The sequence below is a fragment of the Anolis carolinensis genome, chromosome 4 (assembly GCF_035594765.1).
Source record: "Anolis carolinensis isolate JA03-04 chromosome 4, rAnoCar3.1.pri, whole genome shotgun sequence".
Classification (NCBI taxonomy): domain Eukaryota; kingdom Metazoa; phylum Chordata; class Lepidosauria; order Squamata; family Dactyloidae; genus Anolis; species Anolis carolinensis.
Window position 1 is genome coordinate 44,244,267 of NC_085844.1, and position 23,844 is coordinate 44,268,110.

Sequence of the window (23,844 nt, forward strand, 5' to 3'; positions counted from 1 at the left end):
TAAATTTGTAAATACAGTAATTACTGTATTGAACTACTTTTTCTGTCAAATTTGTTGTATAACATGATGTTTGGGTGCTTAATTTGTAAAATCATAACCTAATTTGATGTTTAATAGGCTTTTCCTTAATCCCTCCTTATTATCCAACATATTCGCTTATCCAACATTCTGCTGGCCCGTTTATGTTGGATAAGTGAGACTCTACTGTACCTAGGATTAAAGAGTGACTAACAAATTGGAACAATTTTGGTAATTTCACACTTTTAACAGAGTTAACACAGAAAAGCATGGAACTGAATTAGAAGTATTGTCATCTGACTGCACATTTTTCTCCTTCCTCTAGGAAGGTCTAGAAACAGGAGACCCTGGTACTGATGACGGTCGCTTTTACTTTCATTTGGGAGATGCCATGCAACGTGTTGGAAACAGTGAGGTAGAATTTAGCAGTTATTCTCTGAATATTATCTGCAAAGGAGGTGGGCAGGAGGAACATGAATGGGAGACTTGACCATTATAAGTTCCGTGTGTAAAGTTGGTAATAGAGGCAGTCCCTGAGTTACAAACATCCAACTTATAAACAACTCATTGTGAAGAATGGGACAACAGGAAGAAATCTACTTCTAGGAAGAGAAATTCACTGCTGGAAGAGTTATCATGGGAAAAGGTGTCTCAACTGAAGCTTTCCTACCAATCCTTGTTTCCACAACAAGCCACATTTTCCAAAATCCAGTTATCACAGGGACAGCAAAACAAACACTGCAGAGGTGGTAATAATAATAATAATAATAATAATAATAATAATAATAATTATTATTATTATTATTATTATTATTATTATTATTATTATTATTATTATTATTATTATTTCTTACCCGCCTCTCCTAGTGCTTTGAGGCGGTTTACAGCATAGTTAAACACATGAACATTGTAACATTTCTATAAATAAATATATCAAATATATTTCTATAAAAGATACATATTAAAACATATTTCTATAAAATGCATATTAAAATACACAGAACAGAGATTAAAACACAGGACACAAGTAAATTGGATGGTTGACATGCACAGGTAAGTATTTCTTAGATATTAGCTGTGCCCTACCTTCTACACTTCATGTACTCTGCCTGAGAATATGATTGTTTTTAGGGAAACTGTACAAAATGACAGAGAAGGCCTAGTCCCAGAAAATTATCTAGAAAACATAATACTGATTGCAGGTTCTAGCCTTAGAAGCTGCCATGAATATCTCCGCTAGCCCTTTAATTAGAAGAAATCCCATCTTTTACATCGGTGGAGTGATTTTTCAAACAAAAGCAATATAACTGCAGCTAAGGGCAGGGTGAGGTGTGGGATATGAGAGAGGTCTATTGACAGTCTTGACTAGATGCAGCAGTGAGAAGTCTCTTTGCTCTTTCCTGCTTTTTAGCGGGGGGTTGGACTGGATGGCCCATGAGGGCTCTTCCAACTCTACTATTCTATAATTCTATGATTCTTATTTCTTGCTTGGAAAAGATAGCTTTTCATTTTGCCCACTGATTTAACAGCTGCCAAAATTATTTCACTAGGGAGGGCATTGCAAATATTTTTCAGCCATTTCATTGGAGTGGGGGTGGAAATCAGCCTCATAGCCAAATGTGATGTAATACATATTCATATTTTTAGACTTTATGTAGATTAATGTTTCATTCAGCTAAGTAGCTGATATAGTGGACAAGTGGCTCATTTTCTGCCATTGTCATTTGCAGGAATGGGGTGGATCAGGACAACAAAGAAGTAAAGCATAAAACTCCCATTATTGGGGGAGAGGGTGAACTGCAAACCACCTTCCATTTTCAACAGTAGATTTTTCTTTGCTGTTCCCTTCGGTTGGTGATTGTGGGGGAAATGTATTTGCAATGGGTACTTGGTGTACAGAGATGAGAATGTTAAAAAATGTTCATTACTAGGAGCAGCAGGAAAAAAACTACCCTAATTATTCATCATCACATGTGTTGATGCTTTACATCCCATGTGGGAGATGGCCCTTGTGTGTAGATGTCCAATACACACACACAAAAGCTCCACATGCAAGGTATTTAACGGTTTAAGTCACCCGTTTAATTTCCCATGTGATTTATGATGTCTGCATCATAAATGGATCCATGAATAGTAGTTAAAAGTTTTTGTGAGCAAAATGAGCAAAAGTTAGTGAAGTCATAAATTGGGTTTCTGAAAAATGAACAGAAAGGTATACTATTGGATCTGTCACTCTAAGGCCTGTTTTTAAATTAAAGAAAAATGTTGCTGGATATGCTGAAATTTAAGATTTAATCAGAGCTATAAATCGATACATAAGCATTTATAATCATGATCGCTGATAGAGCACATTTATCATCTACAGCTCCAGTTAGGACTGAAGGGTTCAGCTTTCAAAATGTTTTTGATTGGATAAGTTTTATGGATTGCTTTTACACTGCCACATAAAATGCACTGTGGATTAATCCTCTTTTTAAATACTGACTTACATGTAAGGTACTCAAGAGGGGCTGTAAATACAGTATATTTAGGTATAACAAGATGCATTTACAGTGGGCACCAGTATGCAAAGTGCTCTGGTATGGGTTTGATAGTATGGGTGGTAAGGGAAGGTGCATCGTAACCAAAACTGGGCAGGGAACAGGTAAATATATGTAGACCAAGCTCCGTTTTCTCAGCAACATACTGAAACGTTTCTGTTAAATGCACAAAAACAAGCCTTTGGTTTGTTGCCAGCCTAAATAAATGCCACTCATTATCCCTGCCCTAAATCCAACACAGAGCTTGGAAGTAATATGCTAAAAGTAACATAATTACCTGTAATGAGGCACTTCCTTTTTGTTGTTGTTGTTGACAGTATAATGAAGCCACATTTCAAAAATAACATAATGAGTGGAAACAAAATCACTTCACTGGTGTAATGAGTAACTTTTCCCCCTAGTAAATTGTGACAGGTACATTTGAAAGAGCATTTTAGACATCTGTAGAGACTTTTTTATGGGTGTTTTATGCCATTCTCTTATCCAAAGAACATGTAATTTTTAAAAAATATAAAAAGAAATAGAATTAACTCAATAAGTCACTTTTAAAAATGATAAAGAGTAATGACAATCTGTTTACAAATATGTACGGCACTTTATCACTGTTCCTCACTCTATACGTTTTAGCATTTTAATGGAACTGTTCCCTTGTTCTTTCCCTATTTACTCTGATTTTATCTATGGATCTTTTGGAGCTCTTGCACTAGTCACCCTCTGCTGTATGTAGCAATCCACACTCAGGCTTTTAAAGTAACTGTTATGTTATGTTGTTTATACCTTTGTTATATTGTTTTAAATTACTGTTTTAATTACTGTTGTATATAATGCTATGTTGTTGTTTTTGGGCCAGTCCCTGTGTAAGCCACCCCGAGTCCCTTCGGGGAGATGGAGGCGGGATACAAGAATAAAGTTATTATATGAAAATGAACTACATAGTAGAGTAGTTATCCCAGTTTAAAGATATATTTTAAATTTCCTGAAATTTTTAAAATGTCCCATATCAATGGTTGGGTGGAGGGGAAGCCACACCATTCAGGACATTGGTTGATTTATAGGAGTCATAAAGGATTTTATTTTGGTATTGCCCCATTTCTCAATACTTTTTTCTCAAAGCCTCAGCTGCAGTGCTTAATGCTTTTTGCAGCAAGTTATTCCCTTCGTAACTCTTTAGAGTTGCACATGCTAGACAAATACCCAACATAAGGCAAGTATGAAGAAAACGTGAACTTGATCCTCTCTGTATGCCATTCTTCCTGTTTCTCCCTTCAAGACATGGCTATTTTAAGAACATGACTTGGAACTGTAGACCACCCCATGAATCTGAAATAGATTTGAAGCACCTTGTTTGTGAAATGCCAATTTACTATTATAGAACTTAAGAATAAATTGGAATTTGCATGTATGTGCAAAGATCTATTGGGTTCCATTGATTTTTAGCAGGTTAAGCAATATATTAATTGGATGTATTTAATACAGTGCTTTCATAGGGAATACTTTCCCTCCTCCCTTCATGACTCCCACTTGCTAATAGGTCTGCAGGTTTGATAACTGTCAGAACTGTATGGGATTTGCAACTGAGCTGTGGTGACAAGAAGAGATCATGAGAAATTGAACGGAAATACTTTCACATAGAGGAAGGGGATTTCCATTGCTTTTGTGCTGACATTCTGAATTGCATTGGATACAATCCAAAATCTTCTTTTCTTGTCTCTGAATCAAATTCACTTGCGTCAGTTCAGACTTACTGGTATTTTAAATAGGATTTTGAAAAGAATTCTGTAAATGGGGAAGTAAAAAAATGTAGGAATCTGCTTTACTTGCCTCTATTGTCTTCTAGTAGCTAGGCTGTAAATAGCATAAGACAAGTTCCCCTATAATTCACTATGTATTGATTTCATTTGTACTTGTGTTGGCTACTAGGTAACTGTAGTTCTGTATGGCATAAGGAATTTGTTGTATTGGGATAAAACTATAGGGAAAACATACAATGTCCAAAATTCAATTAATTTAGTCAAAGAGAGTTAATGAACTATAGTTTTGTATAGAACAAAGACATAAAACATTTGGTACTCTGCTCACAGAAACCTTAGCTAGCATGAAGAGGCTGAAGTGAACTGTTGAAAAAGGGAAAGAAACTTACTGTTTGGAAGAATGTGAGGAGACCAAGTGCTGGTTCTTGATGTTAATATTGTTATCCTTTTTTGCTAAGGCATAACTGATGCAAATGAATTATTAAAACATTTTAATCTTCTAGGCATACAAATGGTATGAACGTGGACACCAACGGGGTCACTTTGCGTCTGTTTGGCAGCGCTCTCTGTACAACGTCAAAGGGTTAAAGGCTCAACCCTGGTGGACAGCAAAAGAAACCGGTTATACAGACCTTGTCAAGGTGGGCACTAGCATTTTTTTTTACTGTATAGCTTATTATCCTAAATAGACTCAGACTGGAATTTTTTTTGAGGGAATAAGACCAACTGAATTATGTACCACTCCAAACAAACCCAATCTCATTAATTTTGTCTACAATGCTATTCAACACTAGTGGGACATACTAGTGTCATACTACTAATATACCTGCACAGGGGATCTAGAAGGGTGAAACCTTTTCTTCCTTCACCATCTATAAAATGGCTAACAAATGATGCCAGAGAGAGCTCTAACTCTCATATTAAACATGGGAAGAGTCGTACTGACTGACACCATCTTGCTGCCATTATCCGCCAAGAGAGAAGAGGTAAGAAGTCATATAGGAGATATCCTTTTATAGTGCTTGACCTTGAAGGAGCTGGGGGTGGTGACAGCCGACAGGGAGCTCTGGCGTGGTCCATGAGATCACAAAGAGTTGGAAGCGACTGAATGAATAAAAACAAGTGCTTCCATATTGCGTAAACCCTTTTCCTCCAAGTGGATTCCAGATATTAGAAGCTAAATAGAGAAGATATCATCAGGAATTTTCATGTATTTCCAATAATCCTAACTGAAATCCTTGATAGCAGCACCTATTACAGTTAGCAATACTCGCTTAAATGCACCAAATCAGCTTCCAATGTTACTAACTTAGTAGCACATTGTTTTGAATAGAAATTGTGCTACAATTTCTCATTTGCAGTTTCTCATTTTGCCAATAACGACGTCCAGTTTGCCCTGGCTCATACATTGACAGGAGATTAAATTGAGGCCTCTTTTTTCTTAGTAAGTTACGATCATATGACATATGGCTACTTCTGAAATCGTGCTAGGAGGAAGAAATTAGAACACAGGTGACTGCCCGTGTTCTGATTGAGTAGGCCAGGGATCATGTGGGGGAAGGCTGGGTAGCGATGGCTTCCCCCGTGTGATGGGGAAGGGGGGGGGGTGATGCAGGGCATGGAGAAATGGTTTCTTCCTCTGCCCTACGGATTCACCACATTGTCACCCGGCTTAAGGTCCTCAATGTGATGAATTCCCAAGTGAAACTACGGAAGTCGATCATTTCTGATACACTTCAGCAACTGTGCTTAATCAGTAGATTCAATGGCTGTTGTCTCTGAAAGAGAATCCATCCCCTCCCCACTTGTACAGATCTAGGAAAATGTTTATTGAAAGTATAGCTCTTTTACAGTCACAATGTTTTCAATCTTCACAGTCTGTCCACAAGTATATTTATGAAAGTCTAACCATCCAAAGGGAAGAAATGTACACAGAAATGTTCAGTTTACCTGCTAAACATCATTTCACACCAGGAGACTTTTAAAAGTCTGTTTTCACTCCTTCCTTCTCTTATGGTGTAAATTAGCTTTTTGTGGACATGATGATGATATTTGTTAATACCCACCTTTTTTTCCTCTACAACAGAGTCTCAAAGCAGCTTATAAAACCAATGCAATACAATTTAAATGCTTTGTCGAAAACTGAGACCCAGAAAATACATAAAACAAAATACAATACAGTGCAATAGTTAGAGATTTTTAAATGTGGATATATTTCTCACAAAGTCAGGTAAACTTATACTGCCTATTTGAACTTACGTTGTCTTTTATCTTAGCCAATATGTTTGAAAGGGGGGTGGGGGACTCCTCCACTGCACCATTTGCCATTCCTGCTTGTAACTATCAGTTAAGTTGTTTACAGTAAAATTTGTTAATTTATGGGGAAAGCGGAGTAACATAATGTATCAGTTGACCCAAGAGATAAATGTTAGGGAACAAGGAAGAAACTTAGCTTCAAATATCTAGATTTCTTTTCTTTTGAGTTGATTTTTAAAAAACATCTAGTCCTTCATTTAGTAAGACAATCGGCAAGAAGTCAAAGAAATCTATAATTTCTATATGCAATCATGGCCTTGTAATCAGTCTTGCTAATATTTGCTAACTGAAAAAAAGAGAAAGTTAAATGAGATTTATGGAATGTGATTGTGAAGCAATGCAGTGAAATAGTGCCATGGGGATTAGAACAGCATATTCCTTGAGTGCTACTGGCAACTGGTTTACTCCTTGCTGCTTTGTATTCATTGCAGCAAACACTTCTCTTGGTACAGATATATATTTTGTTTTAATTGGTGTTATGTTTTGGGTGCCTAAGGTAGCTAACACAGTTGGAAGTTTGCCTAAGGAATTAAAATTATTAGCTGTGCAGATATTTGGGGGGGGGGGCACACATATGATAGCTTTTACAATTTTCATGCTAATGCTCTATAAAATTATTTCAATATTTAAAAGAGGCTAATACTAACAATGAGCTTTATTTTTGCTGCAAGCAATGCATGCTGTAGCATTCTCAAGAGAGTGGTAAAAAGCTTAATAAAGACAACTGTTTCATTACTTTTGAAAGCATTTTGTGCTTCTATTCTTTCTAGTTTTACTACTAAGAAATCTGAGTAAGCTCCTTTCATCATACATGTCGAATTTGTGAATTATTCACCATTTTGCTGAAAGGGTATCTAAATAATATTTGTCAGTTTGGAAGCTTATCATTTTGACATTAACTACATAAGGTGGAAAGCACTGGCCATACTAAAATCTGTTGTATTCAATACTGAAGACAGTTTAAACATTATAGTTGTCTCTCCACCTGCATTTCTTACTTTCATTAGCCATGGTTTGATTAAAATTTCACTCTAATAATCTCTAAATCCTCCAGCGCAATTCTGTTGTTGGCTTCCTGCAGAAATTTACCACAGGATATTGCTGGAGGACCTAGAAATTCCTAGAGAACTGTTCTGTCAGGTCAAAAAAATTAGGTAATATTTTAAAATATATATATTGATTGAGAGTTATATAATATGAATAGACAAGAATAAAAATAAAATAGCAAAAAAATCCCCCCACACACACTATCATGGGGTCCTATCCCCCTATCCCCAGTGAATGTGGATGACTGTAGTGCTAAAAAAGAAAGCCATGTTGAAGGGAGATAGTCATGTGTAAATAAAGGTATGAATTGCACTTTGAAGAATTAACCTGTTCTTCACTGAGTTTAAATGGTTTTGCAGTTGGATCAGATAGCCCTGTGTTTAGAATTACAATACATGCCATTTCTGCTTCAGTTTAATGCCATGGATATTCATAGTCATGGGTTATCACTTGTGGCCAAGTATAATTGTCTTCCAAGGGTAAGGTCTTGGCGGTGTGTCTGTAAGTGACTGTGGATACCTATTCTGGATCCATGTGGTCTTTTGCAGTGAGGACATATATATTACTACTGGGAATTGTGATCTTAGAGTCAAAGTAGATCTTGTGGCGAGTATGCAGTTGGCTCTCAGATTCTTGATTTCAGTTCTACACTGCCTGCAAAGGGGACCCATTCCAGGATGGTCCTGTGGTAGGAAAGGGTAGTTATTCTTTGGCTTCAGTATGTTCCTGATCCAATTTGGTGCTGCCCTCTTGGTGACAGAGGTAAACTAGTCTGGACAGGTAATGTGTCTCCTTTCTAGTAGAAAAACGAAAGAACAAAACACAAATCATTCGTAGTTTGACAGTTTTTTTGTTATGGAGCTCTGTTAAACTGAAATAATCAGAATTGTGTTTTAATTCTCACGTGTGCCTGACCGTATTTGGGAAAGTCCATTAGGGAAATAAGAAGGAAGAGTGATGACAGCCCCTTTGAGGCTGGTATATTTATATATATATATATATATTTGAAAGTCATTGATATGTTTCAACATAAACTCCTGTGGATTCATCTTCCATTTGACAAGGTGGACTGGAGTCCATATATATATATATATGGACTCCAGTCCACCTTGTCAAATGGAAGATGAATCCACAGGAGTTTATGTTGAAACATATCAATGACTTTCAAAGGGGCTGCTGGATACCCCTGTCCCCTCCTCATCTGCTCTTTAATTCTTGTGCTGAAACAAACATGGTTTTCCTCTTGAAAATGTTGCTACCTTCTTTGCCTCCTCTTTCAGCTGCAAATCATCCAGTGACTGAAACCCAATCCTGTATAACACTTTTCTTAAGAAAAGCTAGTTGTGGGCTGTAAGGAGTACTAAGTAAAACTTTTCTCTATTCGGGTGGATTGATGTTCTCTTACTTTCTCCCTTCTTTTTCTATGTTTTTGTTCTTGTTATGTGTCTTCAAGATTTATGGTGAGTCTATCAAAGAGTTTCCTTGGCAAGCTGTATAGTAAGGAGGCTTGCTATTGCTTTGCTCTTAAGCTGAGAGTGTTACTTGCCCAGTTACCCAGTGGGTTTCCGTGGCTTAGTGAACTTTCCCTGGGACCAGCTCTTAAACCACTGCACCATGGTGGCTCATATGGAAGCAAATAAATGATTTTATATTATTTTGCTCTATATTATTTAGAGATCAGTAATAATGTCTCCAATCTTCCTCCCCAACACTAACACCATTCCTTAAGATCACACCAACAACTTAAACAGGTAATGTATTTTTTTTTTTTTGGCTAATGTTTTGACATTTAGGAAGGATCTCAGCAGGTTCAAACTAATATAGTAACAAAGAAAACTGAAATGACTAATTCAGCCACATCATGTCAGGTTGAAAAGTAATTTGGAATATTTTGGCTGGTGCAGATAATTTGGCAAATAATTGGGAAACCAACATGGGTAAAAGAAATATCAGCTGTAGGAGTCTTTACAATCTAAATTGGTGCACTACACTAGCAGTTGTCCTCTTTAGTTTTGTACCAGTGTTGCTTAAGATGGGATATTTACATTGGCTAGGATCATCAACAGGATTCCAGTCCTGATCTGATGTGAGAGCCTCATATTCCTTTCAGTATAATCCAATAGAATTCTACTTCTGTTTTAATCCATAATAAGATTATTCTTCTTAATAACATTTGAAATTATACCATTTTGGACTTCTGTCATCTCAGTAGATCCATAAGGTTGAAAACTTGCATATATTTTGTAACCTCTGTTTACTGAAGTATTTCTTTAAAATTTCCTTGAGCACTCAGGTGGTACGTGAATGGATTTCTTTAGGTAGCACGTAAACCCCTTTCCCATAGAATTATTTTGTACCTGGAACTACATCTAAGGTCAAATGCATTTTGGTTGAATGCCCTTGAATACTCCTAGAGATAAATTAATAGCCTGACCTGCTGTGAAAAATAATTCAATTACATTGGAATTCTGTGATAGGAACCAACTAATTATAATCAATTAAGTTACCACTCAGGTTGGACAATTTCTAACAAAAAGGGACAACTTAATTAAATTTATTTCTAACTGAAGTTGGAATTGTAACATGAACTTAATTCCAGAATTAAACAATTAATTAAGCGACAGCACCCCCTCCCTTCTGTAGCCAGAGCTGAGCATTAGCCTCCAAGATGCAGAAGATGGAAAAAGCCTATATACTATCTATGTACAATTGTCTGTCTTGTCAGTGAATAAATGGCATTGAATGTTTGCCATATATGTATGTTCTGTAATTCGCCTTGAGTCCCCATCAGGGTGAGAAGGGCTGAATATAAATGCTCTAAATAAATGCTGTAAATAAAATTGTTTTAAGGGTTTTGAGAATAGCAATAGCAGTAGCTGATCCTTCTCCACCCCATTTACAATAATAACAAAATCTGCATTGCTGAAACCAGTCATTTCTAGATATTTCTAAAATATAGAGAACTTCAAAAAAAATACTGAAGCTCTTCAAAGTCATTTGAAAGCTGCTCCCCATCAGGACTGGGATATTCATTATTTTCTCAGCATCAGTTTCCTAGAATGTACCAATGAATATAAAATTCAGATTAGATTGATAGCATCTATAATCAACAGTCCTCAATAAAATAAAACCCAGATCTTTCCCATGTATTATTGTGTTTTTACTAGTTCTTATTTGATTGATTGTGATACTTTTGAATATGAATTTTGCATATATATTGAAAAGGGAGATATTTAATCTTACATGCTTGCATTTCGAGGAGGAGGGAATGCTCTGGGGATTTTGCACATTGTTACAAAGCCATATACTGTATATATTTGTGCTGTGTTTCAGTTTTGTATTTTCTAAGTTCAATTCAATTTGTATTCTCAATGCTCTGGTAACTCCCTTGGTCCTGAAATGCCTGTATGTTATAACTGTGAAGATCAATACTCTTGTTAGCTTATAACATAAAATGATCTGCTGAACACCCCTTAGGCAAATCAAAAGCAAATTAAAGAGGAGGCCATTCTGGAAGAAGGTATGGAATTATTGAACTATTAATGATACAAATGTATGTGAAACTGAGAAACTGCAGCATTTCATGGTTGTAGTTGGGTTTTTGTTTTGTTTTTACTTGCAAATCCTTTATCAGGTGGAGAATAAGAGAGAAAAAACATAATTATTTATGATGAATGCTTTGCAATTGGTGCATTAATTTTTAAGACAAAAACTAGAACACTCTCTGCATAGTTTGTGTAACATTTTGACCTTGCCAGTCCTTAGAAAGAAACTGGAAAGTGATTCGGGATGAAGGGCTTGCTGTGATGGATAAAGGAAAGGGGCTCTTTCTGCCTGAAGATGAAAACTTGAGGGAGAAAGGCGACTGGAGCCAGTTCACTCTGTGGCAGCAAGGTATGAAAACACTGACCCTTTGTCATTTTGTATGCATGCTGAGGTTTTTAACAAAAGGAAGCAATTGTGACTTTAATGCATATGAACTTTTTTTTGTGAAGCAAAGATATAATTCACCAAATCCAGAAAGCTGACTTAAAACCAGGGCCAGAGCTACATTTCGGGGGGGGTCTTTGGCCAAGATCTTTGTGGGCTATTAAGCTTGGTAGATTCAGAAGCTATCCAATTCTGTTCGTTTGTTTTTTAAATCAGAGCACTTTCACACTATCTAATTACACTACTATGATTCTACTTTAACTGTCATGGATGCAGTTAATGTGAAACCACAGTGCCATAACTCTGTAGTGTGAAAGGGTCCTTGCTCAATCCATGATACCCCATCTTTCTACATTTAAGCCTATGGTAGCTTGGCCTAAACATGGCCAAAATGGGATACATTAAGATCTTCCAGGGAGGCCCTGCTCTCGGCCCTGCCATCATTACAGGTGCGATTGGCAGGGACAAGAGACAGGGCCTTCTCAGTGATTGCCCCTCAGCTATGGAACTCCTAAGGACCCTCAGAGCTCTTCCACACAATCATATAACCAGAGGCAATCCAACAGTGAGGCGAAGTCAGCGCCTGCCACTGGTGCACACCAACAGGGGACACTCTCGAGGCGACCCATGTGTCGGGACGCAGGGTGGGCAGGTATACGCTGTCCTGGGCCTGCCTTCCGGGTGACGTGAGAGTGTGCATGTCACCCAGAAGACGGGCCCAGGACAGTATACGCCCGCCCACCCTGCGTGCTGATGCACGCTCTCCTGTGCCTGCGTTCCGGGTGACGTGAGAATGTGCACGTCACCTGGAAGGCTGGCCCAGGGGAGCGTGCGTTGGCACGCAGTGTGGGCAGGCGTACACTCTCCTGGGCCCGTGTTCCAGGTGACATGAGAGCATGCACGTCACCCGGAAGGTGGGCCCAGGACAGCGTACGCCCGCCCACCCTGTGTGCCGATGCACGCTCCCCTGGGCCAGCCTTCCAGGTGATGTGCACGCTCTCACGTCACCCGGAACGCGGGCCCAGGAGAGCTTGCGTCGGCACGCAGGGCGTACACTCTCCTGGGCCCGTGTTCCGGGCAGCATGAGAGTGTGCACCGTTGCAATGGCAGCCACCGCTGCACCGCTGCCACAGCCACTGCTGCACCGCCGCCGCCACCGCAGCCACTGCGCTGCAGCCGCAGCCTCTGGTTTGTGGGGGGGATGGGTGCCAAAATGGGGGGGGGGAGTAGTAGGTTCAGCTACTACTTGGAATTACCTCGGGCCGGTTCTGCATATAACCCAGAATATCAAAGCAGAATAACCCACAATATCTGCTTTGAACTGGGTTATCTGAGTCCATATTGCCCTGTATCCCAGTTCAATGTTTGGTGCTAAATTCGCAACTATAGTAATTCCTACATAACATTACCATGTATTGAACTGCTTTTTCTGTTGATTTGTTGTAAAACATGATGTTTTGGTGCTTAATTTGTAAAATCATAATGTAATTTGATGTTTAATAGGCTTTTCCTTAATCCTTCCTTATTATCCAACATTTTTGCTTATCCAATGCTTTTATCTTTCAGTGATTGGTGGGGGGGGGGGCAAAATTCTGTTCGCTTACACTTGAAAATTACCTAGGGCCGGCCCTGGGCTGAATGAATACTTGAACTCAGGTTGGTCCTAACCCAATACACCAGTTCTACCAAACGTGGTGATTCCTAGACTGATGCAAGTCTACAATCTCCAGGAAAGAAACTGTTGTAGCCAACAGGCACAAATGTGGTAGCAGTCTCTGAAGATTAGTCTCCAGTGTCTGGTTGAGGTACAGTGCATCACATAACCTATCAGTGGTGTTTCCCAGTTAAAACAGTAACTAGTATCCTCTCCATCAGTCCCGATTAGATAGTGATATTTCCAATGGATCCTCTGTTATCCAACTCTCTTAATTTGCTTTTTAAAATGCCAATTTCTCTCGCAACTGCTTTTAATCCTCTGCTAATTTCAATTGCTGCAAACTGAATTTGAAGTGCAAATGTAGTTCGCACTCATTTAACTCAGCTATAGGGAAGAGAGAATAGAGCTTGGGAACTTGCTATTCCCAATAGGCCAAGGCAAAAGCAAATTCCTGTAGCCTCTCCTAGGTGCTGTCTCCTTTCCCATTAATAAATTTTGCAAACTTGAAGACATTCTGATGTTGCTGGGCCATAGGTGTTCCAGTTTTCACCTGTGAAAATATTGGAAGGTATGTGCAGGAAGTGGTTGTAATGATTTTCATTGGACAACAGAGAGAACTGAAGTTAGATAATTTGTTATTTGTAAACATATAACCCCTTACTTTATTTGTAGGAGTTAGTTCTTACCCAGACACATTTTTGTCCATTTCGTAAAGTACATGATTAATCTGGCTAACATTTTACATTCAAGTCCATTTGTATACCCTCATGACAGCTCTTGGTTTAGTCTCCTTGCATCTATGTTGTAAGACTCTTTTTGGCTTGTACCAGGAGAAATACAGACTATAAAACAAAAACAAAAATGTAAAGCTTTTTGCAAGATCACAGAGACCTCTGGCAAGAATAAGCAGTCCCCTTTACAGCAATCTTCTAAACACAGAAGGAAAGAAAAAGAGAAAATGTTCTGTCTTTAGAAAGTTTGGTACTGTGATAGGGGACGAGCGTTGTACTATTGGACCATTGTTTGAGGTGCCAAAGGCGGATCTCTATGTGGCTTTTTGCATTCATGCATTAAACAACTGTCTTCCAATAAATCTTTCTGAGGCAGCATTTTCAAATCTGCTAAATGATTGGCAAATTTGGAGGCTGATAAACATTTTGTATGTAGAATTCAAACTCATGATACTTTAGTTTATTATCCCCATGCTCTCCTTTGCCCTAGGAAGAAAAAATGAAAAAGCTTGTAACAGCGTTCCCAAAACCTGCGCTTTATTAGAACGATTTCCAGAGGCCATTGGATGCAGAAGAGGGCAGGTATGAACTGGTATTCTCAGTCTTTCTTGCATGATCTTTTAAGATTCACATTTGAATCAGTAAAATGGGAATACTGCAATAATCATGACCCGTGGCTTGGATCCAGACTATCTGAAAGAGTATTTGTCTCATATGAGCCTCTCCAGGTTTTGAGATCTTCCGGGAGAGATTTCTTTCAGCCCCACCATTATCACAGCTGAATTTTGAGGAGGCAGAAGACCTCAACCAACAGAATTCCCTCCATGAGAAGCTAGGATAGACTACTCTTGTCCTTCCATCAGCATGTGAATATTTATATTTGACAGATTTTGGCCACTAACTGCTTGCTGCAGAGGGGTTTTAATGCAATATGTTTTCGGTGCTTTTAACGTTTTTTTTTTAATCAATGCTGTTTTACTTTTTTTAAACTGTTTTTCTTTCTTTTGTCTTCTAATGTTAGCATCGATTTTATCTGTGTTATGTTTTAATCTATGTTACAGGTTGCCTTGGATCTCTCACTGGGAGAAAGGAAATAAAATAAAATAGAATAGAAAGAGGAATATGCCAAAAATGATAAAGGTTGTTATACGGGTTGTCAAAATGAGTCATAATTGATATTATTTTATAAAAAGTGAATAGTTCAACAGATATAGTTGAAGAGAAAAATCTGATATAATTCCATTTTTTTTCTCTGCTGAGAGTTTATAAACTGGGTCAGAATATAATTTGCCAGTCATTTTCAGTTTTTTTTAGACTTTAAACGTTTTAGCTAAAATAGAAATTTGAGTTAGTTAAGTCTATATAAAATATAGAATGAGTAGTAGAATTTAAATTATTTTGTGTTATGGATCTACTTTTCTTGATTTGCTAAAAATATAAATAAAAACATACCACACACACCCCATCATCACCCCGAATGTTTTGTTCTGGCTACAGGGCACCTATGTTTCCATCAAGTTCTTAAATTTTCAAATATATATATGAGGCAATATGAATAATTGCCTCTATGGAGAGGGACAATGGATTAAAAAGACTGCTAGGGCATGCAAAACCTTTAAATAATTAAAAGTATGGCTAAAGGGAGGTGGATTTTCAATTAGGATTATACCAACATGTCCTGGGTGCAGAGAGACACTGCCAGTAAACTGGTTTCATTTGGAGCAGGGTAACTTGAGCTAAAATAATCAAATTTCTCTTTGGATTGTCTTATTTCTTAGAAAGTAACACTGATTATTCCATTGTCAAAGGAAGCTGATCATTTATTATTTACCTTTAGTATGTTTCTACTCAAATGCTGTTTGGGATTTTTTTTGTGCCAGCATAGAGGCAAAGGTTGGTGGCAGTGACATTCTGTTCAAATGTGCATAAATATATTCCAAATCTTGGCATAAAAATATAGCATTATAAACGGATAGAAATTTACTACCAACTGCTAAAATATCAAAAGAAAATTAAATAGAGATTTTAGTCACATGCTCACTATGCCCAAGATCCAATGGCTTCCTTCCATTAAATCCTATTGTATCTCCCTTGCTACTGCAGCCCCCACCCGCTATGTACCTTAGAAACTTGCTCTGGAAATCTGGTATGCTTTTGATGCCATGGAAGACTATAACATGATAATCATACAAATTCAGAGTCCACTGTTATTGACTATTGAACTACACAACTGGATAACAACCAGCACTTTCCACTGTTAAATGCAGTGGAAAATTGGTTCCATTGTCTTGACCTGGAACTGAGGTTAACTATGGCTCAGCTTCACAAACTACATAGCTTATTTGAAACTAACCACTGTTTGTTGATCATTGTTTATGTCTCCAACTGACAACAAACTACAACTAAACAAAATCTTCCAAACTTCTGGCCACAGAGGGAAGAGAGAGTCATTTAAGCTGACCTGTTATGACTTACCTCTACTCTTACATTTTGCACTATATATGATTAATGTATCAGATGAATACATTCACGGTGGAAAATACTCATTTCTCATTTTACAGTAAAAATGTCAGTCACTTTGATTTTTTAAAAAGAACATTCAGGCATGCCGTTTGGACATTCTGGTCTCATTAGGGCTGGAGGAGTTCAAATGCCTTTTTATTAGTAAGGCTGTTAATGAGCACAAGGATCGAAAAGTACAGCTGGAATTCTAACGCGAGACGACATGGTAATGTTAGGTTGTCATTTTGGATTGAGTTGAACATGGTCCTTTATTCTCTGAAGGCTAGAGTGACTGTACTTCCCTCTGCAGATCAAATATTCTGTCATGCATCCTGGGACACATGTCTGGCCACACACAGGACCTACCAACTGTCGACTGAGGATGCATTTAGGTTTGGTGATTCCCAAAGTAGGCTGCAGGATCCGCTGTGCACAAGAAACAAGGTATCTTTTTTTGTATCTGTGTTCAAAGTGTATAAAACTGAGAAGCAAATATATTAAAAGCTGGTATAGAAGCCAAAACACAAACTCCAAAGCAATTATATTACCTGGTAGAATGGGAATAGGTCATTCTTTTAGGATCTCTTCACATGGCTGATGCGCTGGCAATCACCAGCAAAAGGGAGGTGTGTGGCCAGCTCGTGGTGCCCCACACGCCTTCCCCCCTCTCCTCATCACACGGTGGAGACAGAAGAGGGTGCTTTGGCACCCTTTTCCTCCCCCCATCAGAGGGCAGAAAGGGTGGCAAAGCGCTACCCAAACTACATGTTCTTCCCAGCTACCCAAATTACATGTTCCTCCCAATAGTGGAGGAGAAAGCACCTTTCAGCACTTCCCCTCCACTTTGGGTTGAATATGGGCTGGGCTTGCCATGAGTCATGTGGTGATGCATGGCAGGACCCCTCTTTGCTGTGCAGTAAAGCAGCAAAATGGGACAAAATGTATCTGGAAGTACAGGAGTGCAAACCGGTGTGTTCCGTTTCAAAATGATGAAAACTGGGCAACCTTTTCAAATTTGACTATTGGGTACAACAGATGAATAAAATACCGGCTTGTTGATAAAGTTTACAGTCTTGACAAATACTGGATTGTAACATAAAGCTGTTTTAAGTGTATCAAAAAAGTCAAAACTAGTTCCAATTCTTATTTCCAATCTGCAAGTTCTGATGAGTCTATTTTAGAGTTCTAGTCTTGCTGTTGTAGAAACACAACAGTTGTGGGTCAAGACAACCATCATAACAGACAAGAAAAAATGTTCCAAGGGAGCATAGCTTATTGTGTTATAGTTGAAGGCAGAAATTGTTCATCAATTTTTCATATGGTTGCTACTGCCAACTTATACATCCAGTAAATATAGTTATATTAACCTAGCAGCCATTTCTAATGACTGACATGAATCATTGTTCGAAACATAACAAAAAGAATTGAAACTAGGGATGGACAAAATATTTCAAACTTATTCACTTCAAGATTGTAAGTCAATTTCTCAACATTTGGGAAACTCATCGGGAAGAATAATTGACCAGTGAGAATTCTGTGCCATTTTCTTTCTAGCATTTGACTGTTCCAAAGGATTATGGGGTATTTGAAGTATGTATAAAAACAATCCACCTATTTTTCTTCACAAAATAGCTTCTCCACACCATCTTGTAACATTAAATGAAGGGATAGAATATTTGTTTTCTCTTTTAGCAGGGAGAAAACTGCCATAAGCATTCATCTTCACAAGGACTGACATCCCTAGTTGGAGTGGGTTGCTCAGAGAACTAATAATGAGATCTAGAGTTACCCCATGACTGCTATCTGTTCACAGTTGATGATGAATGTATCATTTAGACAGCTGTTTTGATCACTTGTGTGGTCATGTCATATTAGTTCAAAGTAATCAGATGTTTACCACTCTCCATCAATTTTGAATGGAGCTTAATCTGAGTTGAAACCTTGTGGTATGTGCAGTACTGGTGATCACTTGATTGTCATTTAAAATGCTCTAACATTCTCTTGAATGGAGAACAAATAAGCTTTATGCTGACAGACAAGAACACTAGGGGGCTGTCTACATGGGTAAAAAAACTCGTACTCACCTCATATCTGGTACTGGCATCACACATAACTACTTTGAGGATTCAAATCTAATTTGGTTCTTTTTCACCACTCAGTGCATAAATCCAAGTTCAAAAGATAGACATTTTCCCCCAGAGTTTTCTGGAATACCTGGGTTATTACCCATGCCCTTGTGGTCCGAGGTGATTTTATTGCTGAGCTGGGGAATGGGGTTTTTGAGTGGGTAGGTGGCACATGTAGATAGGAGGTCCTCTGATTGGTTTTGCCAACATGAAATTGCCTTAATTTTTGAAGGTTCATTTGTGCAAGATAATTGCATAATTTTGCAGATAACTGCAATTACATCTATCAGGCTCTAAAAATATAAACATATATATTTTTCAAATGTATTTGGGGTGGGGGGAGCAGACCTGTCATGGTCATGTGACCAGAAATAATGCAAAGCATGTGATCCTATTAGGATTGACCATTAACACCGAATGAGCTCACATAGAGGAAACGTTTGGCTGGTGATGCTGCTTTCAGTTGAATTAGGAGGCATGTGGTGTTAACATTTTATTTATTTATTTATTTGCAGTATTTATATTCCGCCCTTCTCACCCTGAAGGGGACTCAGGGCAGATCACATTACACATATAAGGCAAACATTCAATGCCTTGACATAGAACAGAGACAAATGCAGGCTTTGAGCTGGCCTCGAACTCATGACCTCTTGGTCAGAGTGATTTGTTGCAGCTGGCTGCAGCTGGCTGCTCACCAGCCTGCACCACAGCCTGGGCCTATCACTATGATCACTATGAGCAGAAAAATGCAAATTGAAGCAGAATATTTTCACTTTTGTAAACAACACATGAAATAGGCTTTTGATGCCTAAACTGCTGTGTCACTGAAGCAAGCTTTAATCTGATGGTTTGTTTGCTGAATTTAAATAACACTGGGGTTTTTATCTGGATCACATCACATTCATCCTCTGCCTATTTTCTACTTTCTAGAACACAAATTTCTTCCGATAGACCAAATCATGGCGACCCCAAATAGACAGTGGCATGAACTTGCAGTTAAGGCTAACCAAGCTTATAGCTGCAGAATCCAGGTTAAGCAGGAACCTAAGCAGTTCTAATTACACTGAAAGTAGCTGCTGTTACAATGGTTGCTGAAAACTCTGCCTGGTCAATTGTCACTGTACAAGAGCAGGGATGACAGGAGGGAGCACAAAAGCCCCGCAGCTACTCCTGATTGCTTTAATAATTGGCAGTATTACACTGGCCCAAGAATGAATGAGCAATTATCTCTCTACTTCTAGTAACTTAGTACAGCTGTGTATGCAAAGAGCTACTGCTAGGAAACAGAAAATATAGAAGGGTCAACACAAGACCTTTCCTAAATTCCTAAATTAAGTATGATGCATTGTTAAAGATATACTCATTTTCCTGTTTATGAATTTGCTATTTGGATTGCTGTGAGTTTTCCGGGCTGTATGGACATGTTCCAGAAGCATTATCTCCTGACGTTTCGCCCACATCTATGACAGGCATCCTCAGAGGTTGTGAGCTCTGTTGGAAACTGGGCAAGTGAGGTTTATATATCTGTGGAAGGTCCAGGGTGAGTGAAAGAACTCTTGTTTGTTTGAGGCAAGTGTGATTGTTGCAATTGATCAACTTGATTAGCAAAACAGATAATCTGGATTTTATATGGTAGTGTAGAAAGAGCCTGAGAGTGAACAGAAATAATCTGGAGTCTTAGTGTTGTGAATCCCATCTTATACTCATCCTGAAAATATATGTGTATAGTGTGTGTGTGTGTGTGTGTGTGTGTGTGTGTGTGTATACACAGAGAGGGAGAGGGAGAGGGAGAGGGAGAGGGAGAGGGAGAGAGGGAGAAAGAGCACAACACATGCCTAATGTGGATTGTTTGCATGTCTCTGGAAACTACAGTTTATTCAGAAATTTGGGCAGATGAGAATTTTTTCTGCGTGGAATGTAGTGGTTTTTCTTTTGCCTTTAAAAAGGCTTTACATTCAAAACTAGATACTTGAAGTGGTTGAATAATTATAATCATATTTTAAATACATAATATCAAACAAAATGTCAGCTGAGTTGTTTGAAATAATAATCATTCACATTGGAGCCTGCAATTGGGAAACTGAAAATTAGAAAATATTAGTGCTCTCACATTTTTAATAAGGACTTCAGCATCTAGAGAGATATTTTACTGAAATATTGGTTTGTGCTACTAATGTGTTTCTCAACAATACAAACCCATATCACGCCATATGGTAATCAATTTTACTATTTTGAATAACTGTCATTTATCCTTGATGGTTATAGCACTATACTAGTTTACATTATTTTACTCTTTGTATTTGGGTGAGTCTACATCATAGAATCAATGCAGTTTGACATCACTTTAACTTTCATAGCTAAATGCTATTGAATCCTGGGAGCTGCAGTTTTAAAACTTTTAAAAGGTCTGTATCCTTCTATGCCACTCACTAAACTGCAGTTCCTAGGAGCCCATAGCATTTAGCCATGCACTTAAAGTGGTGTCAAACCATATTAATTCGACAATGTAAATGCACTTTTAGTCACAGTATTAATCAATACATAGATTTATTTGAAAGCAGTCACATTTTCAGGCAGGGTAGCAGAATATTTGCCCTTTCAGAAGTTTTAGGCTTCATTTCCGGGCAACTTCAATAATCATAACCCATGATCAGGAATTATGGAAATTCCAGTCTGAAACATTTGGAGGATCAAAGATTCCCTATCCCTAAGGTAATGCATCTCAAATGGAGTGCAGGGTCTTTCCTATTGTCTCTTTTGTTTTATTGTTCTCTCCTGAATTTCCTTCTGTTGTTTAAATCTTTATGCAAATGAGATACCCAAGGTTGTCTGAAGTATTTAAAGCTCAGTTTTGTTCTCATCAGAGATTAATTGTAAAGAGACTATGTTTCTGCATCTAACCATTGCTGTAGAATTAGGACAAAGACTAAGACAAGATGAGCAATTGTTGCACTTGCTAATTGATTGGTGGTTTAGTGAACTAATCCTTGAATTGGGAATTGAGAGTAGAGATAGAAGAATTGCAACCTAATTTTAAAAGTAGCTGCTAACAATGCCAAATTTTTGAAGGGCTGCCCAGATTTTGTTGAAGAACACCTCCGTCCTTCCCCAGCAAAGCCAATGGTAAACAATTATAGGAGGTGCACTCCAATAGCATCAGGAGGAGCATACTTTCCTGGATTTCCAGTATTTATGGAAATCTGCAACCTAAGCCTCAGTGTAGGTCCAGAGAATGGCAAAATTACTTCTCCCTCCCTATGATCCATTGCCTTTGCTCAAGCACCCGCAACCTTGCATTATTGTGTCTTGGAATTCATTACAGTCAGTATATGCACCTGCTTAGAAAGACTTTTTTCAAACAAGGACAGTGGTACCAGAAAGAAGCTGAATCTTGGACATTCTTGAGAGATACAGCAGTCGGTTCTTGTGAGCCCAGTGGTAGCAGAGTTAGAATAGAAACTATATTCCAGGCATGGGCAAGCTTTTTTGCCTTGGGGCTGCATTGTGGGCCCGACCAAGAGGGCCAGGCTGGGAGAGAGGGTGGCTGGGCACACACTGGGTGGGACTGGTCCAGGAGGGAGAGGGCCTGTGAGAGGGTGGGGCTGGGAGAGGGTGGGGAAGGGCCTGAGTAATCCTCAGGTTGTCCTCCTGGCATAAGGATGGGCTGCTTGCTCCATCCTTATGCCAGGAGGAAAACAAGACGTGGCGACTGCCCCGATCCTCCCTGATCTTCGGACTGTCCTCTTAGCATTATGCCGGGAGGAGGGTGAGACAGATAATGGCCGAGAGTGCTCTAGATGACTCTCAGTTGCTGCGTGCCTTCCTCCCCCATCCTTTCTACATAAGGATCTGGCAGGCCATTGTGTCCTTATGCTGAGAGGACAGAGAAAATGAGGAGGGCCTGAGGTAAGCACCAAGGGGGCCGCATCCAGCCCCAGGCCTTCGTTTGCCCGTGCCTGCTATATGTGAAGAAGAACTGTGAGAAGCTTTAAAGACAAATCCCAACATAAAACTACCTTGTAAACACTTACTACTGATGTAGTGTATGTCCTAATTTGGCAAAGACAGTTCCAATTCATCCTGTCATTCCACTTTTTGTCGTTCTTCCTTTGTCTTCAGCTTATTCAGTTGCTGTTAACTTAGTTCAAAGTGCAAAAGTATTTTGTATTCCATTAACTTGGGGATGGGAGAGGAAAGCCTTGAATATTTCCCTTTTCGGTAAAATCATATAAGGTCAAGCATTCTGCAAATTTTTTAAAATATAGAAATGCAGAAATGAGCAAATTACCATCAATTGCCAGACTAGAGGCAAGTGGACAGCTTTAGGCAGTGAAGCAAGCAACACAAACATACATTTATTATAACTTAAATAGTCACAACTTTATTGGTTACAGCTGTGAGAAACCTGGACAATGGATCTGAGTATTGGCCAATCCATTTACCAGATAATGACTCCATGCCTTAGTCTACCACTAGGAAATGTGGGATGACATCAGCTGCTCAGACCTTGTAGTTACTTTACTGGTGCAAACTTTGTGTGCAATCATATAATACTGAAATATTCAGAATTTTACACTAACTGTAACTGTATGAAGCTTTGATGCAGAAATAGTGGGCTGTCATAAGGCAAATAATATAACACATTTATTATAAAGATTATTGTTTGGTAAATATTTTCATGGAAGCAGAAGACTGTGTTATTAATTATTCCATGGGCCCACAAGGCCAAATTTAATGCTGTTGAGGCCAGTGACATTGTTTAAATATTAGAAACCATTCATTCTTATCATCCAGGAGGCAATATAATTTTTCTCCTTCATTCCTCTTATGAAAAGTGCCAAAGGATTTTCTTGAAATGAGGGAAAGGGCTGTGAAATGTTATGCTACATGCTGATTTTACTTGGGGAAAAAACCATGTTGCTTATCAGCTTTATACTACATAATGAAAATGGCTGTATAGTTTAAGAACTGGAGAAGTCTTGTTGACTTCATTGAGCTGGATGAAAAAAGAAAGGAGGGGATTTATGCTAATAACCAGTCTGAAACACAATAGTATTTCTGCAGAATGAAAGATAAAGGAAGTGATGATAATGCATTGAATATATTGGGGGAGGGAGAGATATTCAGCCTTATGTTAGTCCCAGAAATACATTAACTGAAGTCCAGTACTAAATTGACTTGTATTCTGCAACAGTTGAGAATGGAGATTTATTATCATATGTTTTC

The 23,844-nt window shown here is 38.5% G+C and overlaps 1 protein-coding gene across 8 annotated transcripts in view; it reads left to right on the forward strand.

Annotated features, from left to right (window-relative positions):
* The window catches only part of asph (aspartate beta-hydroxylase), a 141,400-nt gene that overhangs the window by 113,656 nt on the left and 3,900 nt on the right, over positions 1-23,844 (forward strand). For all 8 annotated transcript variants that reach the window (XM_062980330.1, XM_062980331.1, XM_062980333.1 and 5 more), the window contains 5 exons: positions 344-433; positions 4,813-4,950; positions 11,431-11,566; positions 14,481-14,572; positions 16,803-16,936. In XM_062980330.1, coding sequence (XP_062836400.1) covers positions 344-433; positions 4,813-4,950; positions 11,431-11,566; positions 14,481-14,572; positions 16,803-16,936 — 590 coding nt within the window. The remainder of the gene's footprint in view (positions 1-343; positions 434-4,812; positions 4,951-11,430; positions 11,567-14,480; positions 14,573-16,802; positions 16,937-23,844) is intronic.